General features: G+C 35.4%; 1 protein-coding gene across 1 annotated transcript; it reads left to right on the forward strand.

Annotated features, from left to right (window-relative positions):
• The first annotated feature begins 636 nt into the window (after window positions 1–636).
• On the forward strand, window positions 637–2,996 carry LOC109021997. The gene is made up of 4 exons (XM_035683971.1): window positions 637–755; window positions 2,402–2,577; window positions 2,733–2,761; window positions 2,898–2,996. Exons 1-4 carry the CDS (start codon window positions 664–666, stop codon window positions 2,961–2,963), a joined length of 363 nt encoding a protein of 120 aa, XP_035539864.1. The 5' UTR covers window positions 637–663; the 3' UTR covers window positions 2,964–2,996.
• Window positions 2,997–6,128: the final 3,132 nt, after the last annotated feature.

Below are 6,128 nucleotides of genomic sequence, written 5' to 3' on the forward strand. Positions count from 1 at the left end.
GTCGCTGCTGAATTTCCAATGCGAAGCTGGGAAATCACGGAGAAAAATGCACAATTTATTTTTTGCGGCGACTTTTATACTTGTTATGGCGATTTATGTCATTGCAACAAATTTTTTTTAATTGTAGTGGCATTAAATTTCCGTCGATTGCAGTAATCACAGCAATAGATACTATTTACGGCGAATATTGTCGCTGTAAAAACATATGAGCCCATTTGCAGGTTATTATCGGCGAATAAAAAGCGCCGGAAAATCTAATAAAATTTAAAACCTCCGTTAGGTTTTTGCTCATTTTGTTCCCTCCAGCCGTCTCCCCCCCCTCCCCCCTCTCTGTCCCTAATCCCTCTTCTCCCTCAAGCCTCTGCCGCGCACAACCCGTCGCCAACGACCCCACCACGCCACCGCCACCTCACCTCGACGTCCACCCCCTCCTCCTCCAGCCCCCACGCCGAAAATTTCCGTTTCCCCGAATCTAGAATTGCCTCCCTCTCTCGGATTTCTCTAGAAATCGCTGCCGCTAGGGGCGCCGTTCTACACCACTCACACCTCGATGCTATCGCCAGTCCTTCGTCGGAGTCGCCTTCTCCTCCACGCCTAGCCCAGCAGCCCGAGGGCAAAAGTCTTTCCGTTTCTCTCTCTGCTACATCTCTCAAGAACCACTCCATGGCTCCGAGCACTGCCTGGTCTGTCTCTCATCTCTATGCCTCCTCGGTCCTGCTCCGCCACCACAACCACCATGCTCTTCGTCCTTGTCGGTAGGTCATCTCTCCTCCACCGTCTCTCTCTCTCTCTCTCTCTCTCTCTCTCATCTCTCTATTTTAACCGCTGCAAGAGTGCATAATAAAGATGATTATTGTGTGTCTATGTTGTCTGTGTTGGTGGCTTAGAGTTGTGAGGTGCTTTGTGATGGAGGTAATTAGAACTTGATTGCTACTTTAATGGATCTGGGTTATGAAAAATGAAGTTAGGATTTTGTTTCAATTTTTATATTGATTGACTTGTAGTCTCTCCAAGCTGTGATCTTCATTCTTGGTGGGTGCTATTGATGGTGTTTGTTTGCCTGGAAAACAGTATTTCCATCAGTATATTGTTATAACAACAGAGGAGCTTTGCAAACCCTCTGTTGATGGAAACCCTGCTTTTGCATAAGTCCTATTCAATATTTATGACGAGGAAGTGTGGTAGGAGGCTGTAGAATGAATTTATTTTCTGCTTTGCTTCTGTTTGGGTTCAATTATCTAGTGAAGTCTATAGAAAAAAGAGGAAGCTCGAAGGTTAGAGAAACAACTTAAACTAGTTCAAGTTTGAGGTGAAAAACAAAAAAACTGTCATCTATCATTACTATGTTTCTGGTTTGATTTAGTTGCTTCAAATTAGTCTCATTAATGGCTTGGTGCTTTTATGGAGTTAAAGAATCATTTGGAATTATTTGTCTTAGTTTGACACATAATGTAACAAGTTAACTTCTGACTTCGTAAAGTTTCATGCTCAAAATTTTGAATAAAATTGAGTAAAATGGATTGGCTCGACATAAGTTGGTCACCTCGACCAGTAGATAGCAGTTAAAATGTTATTTTTTTATTGCATTTTGTTGGAGATTAAACTTCCTTTAATGTATCATAGTTGAGTGAGGCTTTTTATTTCAAAAATTGAGTCCTTACTACTAATATGTTTGGCAGTTTCTGGGAATGTGAATCGTGATACCATTGATGATTGAACACCTAATTTGGCATGTGTTCAGTGCCATTGTGAGTACGCCTGCCTTTGAAGGCCATAGACTCGTAAAGATAGTGATGTCAAATCCAACTTTGAATGTTTGTCTTTTTTAGACATAATACATTAATACTAGATGTCTTTTTTGTAATTTTAATTTAGATTAGGATTTTGCTTCCGATTTCTCAGTCCTATGAGGAAATTAAATTAATGAGAAGACAAAGTAATATCATATGAAAAAATAATTGTTACTTTGAAGCCGCGTGCATGTTTGAAATACTATTTTTATAAAGATCATAATTACAACCACTTAAAAGAGTTTGTTATAATTTAAGGATCCACTGTCAAAAAGAACATAATTTTACCTGCTACATGAAGAGCGCTTCAATAGCTACACCAGAAACTGAACTCCTCAGTCCAACTGGATATCCAAATTCAAAGGTATGTGTGCAAATAAGAAGATATATTTTCGTGTAAGTGTGAAAGGAAAGCCATTTATTACAAGAAACACATTACATTATTAGTGAAATAATAAGACAAAGAAATGGCATCGTTCTTGTTGCATAGAAATAACATTTCAATCATTAAAACCTGTACTATATTGTCAAATTGGGATGTCTCCATGCAAATAAGTCTATCAGGAAATGTTTAATGCTATGATTAAACCCTGGAAATTTTGAGCTTGCAGAATATTGGTGAAACAGATCTACCTTTTCTTGTCACTCTCAACCCAGACACCAAAAAGTACCATGCTTAAGTGGTCAACTGCTCATCCAGTCCCATCAGTTGCTGCATCAAAAGCTTCGCTTGAGCTTGATCATATCCAAGGGAAGAGAGGAATTTGGTTTTGTGGGGCATACCAAGGTGAACTTTTTCATGCATGCTGAGACCGACTTACAAATAGATGCCATACTGTAATATGGAGTTTTAGAAATCAGAGCTGATTTTTACTATGTTTAACAGATATGGAGTCGCTTCACATTTACCATCATCTGAGTATTTGTTCTGCATTTTGTCAGGTTATGGTTTCCATGAGGATGGATTAAAGGTAGCGACTAGTGGTCAATAATTTCTGAGTTATAATGATATATGATGTAACAAGGTCAATAATTTCTATGCAGTATTTTTCTTTCCAAGAACTATATAGTTGGTTGAATGCATCTTACAGTGTATCATCTTGGCAGGCTGGCATGGCTGCTGCCCATAGTATGCTTGGAAAAAGTTGTGCTCTTTTGAGCGACGCAAAGTGAAAGAGGTGCATGCAGGTCTTGTCAACAAGACTAAGGAACCGCTGTACTGTTATATATATATATATCAACAGGTCTTGGACATTTTCCTCAGTAAATTTAGTTCATATCTGTAGATTTTCAGGGTCCCTTATCTCCAAGTAAGATATATCCTCAGTAGATTTAGTTCATATCTTGATCTACATTCAGTATTGTTTTTGGGTTTGTGCTTCCCACTTGTGCAATATCTTTTTTTAGCAAGAACATACAATTTGGATGTGCATACTGCTTTTTTGTAGATTCTGTTTTTGGTTGCTTAGAGCTAGTTTTGGTTGAAATTTGAATTCACTTGGTACTTCTCATGTCACCTCTTGAGGTTGAGATGGAGGGATGGAATAAAGGAAGAGAAAATGAAAAATAAGAGGTTGAAATGTTAAGAGAACAGAAAATTAAATCTGTTGATTTATTGCAATGTGATTGTTGGCAAGACAAGAAAATAAAATCTACAAAAAGCTAGTTAACTAAGTTACATTAATTTTGTTGTTAATTGACAAATTTTATTTGGCATTCTTGTGATACTCTTCAATGGTACTGCTCCCTGTAAATGTGTTTTTTTAAACTACTTTGTTGTTAAGTTCAATGATCTTGCTCAACTCTCTTTTTTCCCTTTCAATAAATGTGTTTTTTAATCCTATAGATCTTTGGATCTTTTTTGAGTATGTAAAAAGAATATTAGGGCAATCCATAGTGTAAGGTAAAATTGTGAAGCCTGCAAAACTTGGATGTGTATAATATTTTCTCTATACTGTTTTGTGCATTTTTTTTTATTTTCTGAAACAAAAACTCGCCGAAAATAATTTTTTCATAGCAGAAATATATTTGCCGCGACATGACATCGCCAGAAATAGTTTTTTGCGGCGAAACTTATCCGCTGGAAATACTTCATAACGACGATAATTTTAAATCGTTGAGAAAATAATAAGTTATTTGCGGCGATTTATTAAGTTTTTGTGACGATACATATTGTCGGAAATAGTAGTTCTCAGCGATTTTAAAGGTAAATTGGAAGACCATTTCTGTCGATTTTTTGAACATTTCCGGCAGATTAAAATCGTCAAAAATAGTAGTTTTTTGTGACGATTTTTACCTATCGCCGAAATTGATCAAAAATGGCTGCAGGATTTTGGCGAACCTGCAGCGATTTATAAATCGCCGAAAATGATCAAATGTAGCGATTTTGAAAGGTATTTACGACGATTTTGAGCGCTGAAAAATACTAGATTTCTTGTAGTGAAAAGTAATATAACTGTTTCAAATTTAAAAATAAAAATTATATTAGAATATATTTTTAATTTTGTAATATTTTTATTTAATTTTTTCTCTCTTATTTTTTTAAATTTAATAAAATATATTATCAAATTATTCATAAACTATTTTGCTGTTACTAAGTCTCTAAACACGAGCCCGTGGTGAGCAAAAAAACAAGAGGAGACAAAATAGTCGAAGGATGATGAGTTCACATTCGCTTTTTGAGGTTTTTTGTTTTTCCGAAAAGGAATTAGTTATTTATTATTTATTATCTCGAATGAGAGAACGAAAAGGTGCGAGAATGTTGTACTCTTTTTGGACGGTGGATCAGAGAGACGCGCGAAAGCTATTGGGAGGGTGAAGATCTAATCATTTAAGCGCAAGGAAAATGATAAATATGTGCGGCGGGGAAGCAAATTAGGGGAGAGAGTTCAATCAGGTTGCCGGCAAAATGACGGGCAAACCGCGTGCTCTTACGACTTTGGTCCAAAAGTCTTGCAAATAAAATGCTTAAAATTTCGCTAGTACAATCTCAAAATCACCTCTAAACTGTCAGTTTAATAATCACTCTCTCAAAGATGTATAGATATTGTTTTTAAAAAATATTCAAAAGTATTCAGATTTTTACTCTTTAATTAGAAAGTAATTTTTAATTTTTGTTTTTCACAATATATTTTTTAACCTTGTAACCATTTGTGTTTTCGGCTTTTTAATTTATTTTTTAAGGATTGCGTTTGATAGTGAGATAAGATGAGGTAATATGAGATGATTTTAGGTGAGCTGATTAAAATATTATTAGAATATTATTTTTTAATATTATTATTATTTTAAAATTTAAAAAATTTGAATTATTTGTTATATTTTGTGTAAAAATTTAAAAAAATTATAATGATGAGATGAGATGAGATGAGTTGAGCGTGTTTCTGTATCCAAACGGGGCTAACTCTTTCATCAAGGATGTTTCTTTTTTAGGTTGAAGTTTATTTTGGTAGATTGATGGTTGAGGGTTTTTTTTTTAAAAAACAAAGTGCCATATCATTGAAAATTGCTTACAAAGATTCTTCTTATCAAGCCAAATAGCTTGAGATACAAAAGATGGTATAAAATCCCATCACATTTCAGTGTTAAAACATTCCAAGCATGCCGAGCCAATTGGTGAGCAGCTTCATTCCCCATCCTGCTAATGTGTAAAGCCTCTTGGAAACCATTCAATAGCCTTCGAATATCTTGCATTATAAACCTTAGAGAAGTAAAATTATCTGTTGAATGCAGCAGTTCATTGACTAAAACTAGGCAATCACTTTCCAACATCAATCTCGGGACACTCCATTGAGCACAAAACCACAGACCTCTTAACATAAGTATAGCTTTAATAAAATCAGAAAATATCACTCTTGCCTCCACTTTGCTGCAAGCAACTACCTCACCTTTATGATCTCTGAGAATCACACCCATACTAGCTTTTTGTTGATAAAAAAACATAGCTCCATCCACATAGCTTCAAAAAACTAGCATCAAACATTTTTATGCTCATATCTTTCTAATCTCCTTACTATCAGCATACCTTTTTTTATCTCCTTACTATTAGCATCAAACACTTGAACATTTTTATATTCTTGCTGCAGGGAAAAAGCATAATTAATCACATATTTAGGATTATGGGAAACTTTCTTATAAATAAATTTGTTCCTTCGATGCCGTAAGCCCTAGGCGATAGAAACAAAAGTTGTCAAAGCTTCCTCTAAACCTTTATCCTTCATATTGTTTGTTAAATCCCGGAAAGACAAACCTAAATCTGTAATGTGCATCACGGGAAGATGGACTGACCAATGATGTCTTACATTAGAACAATAAAACAAAGCATGTGCAGAATCTTCTTGT

Source organism: Juglans regia, chromosome 1 (genome assembly GCF_001411555.2).
Source record: "Juglans regia cultivar Chandler chromosome 1, Walnut 2.0, whole genome shotgun sequence".
Lineage (NCBI taxonomy): Eukaryota > Viridiplantae > Streptophyta > Magnoliopsida > Fagales > Juglandaceae > Juglans > Juglans regia.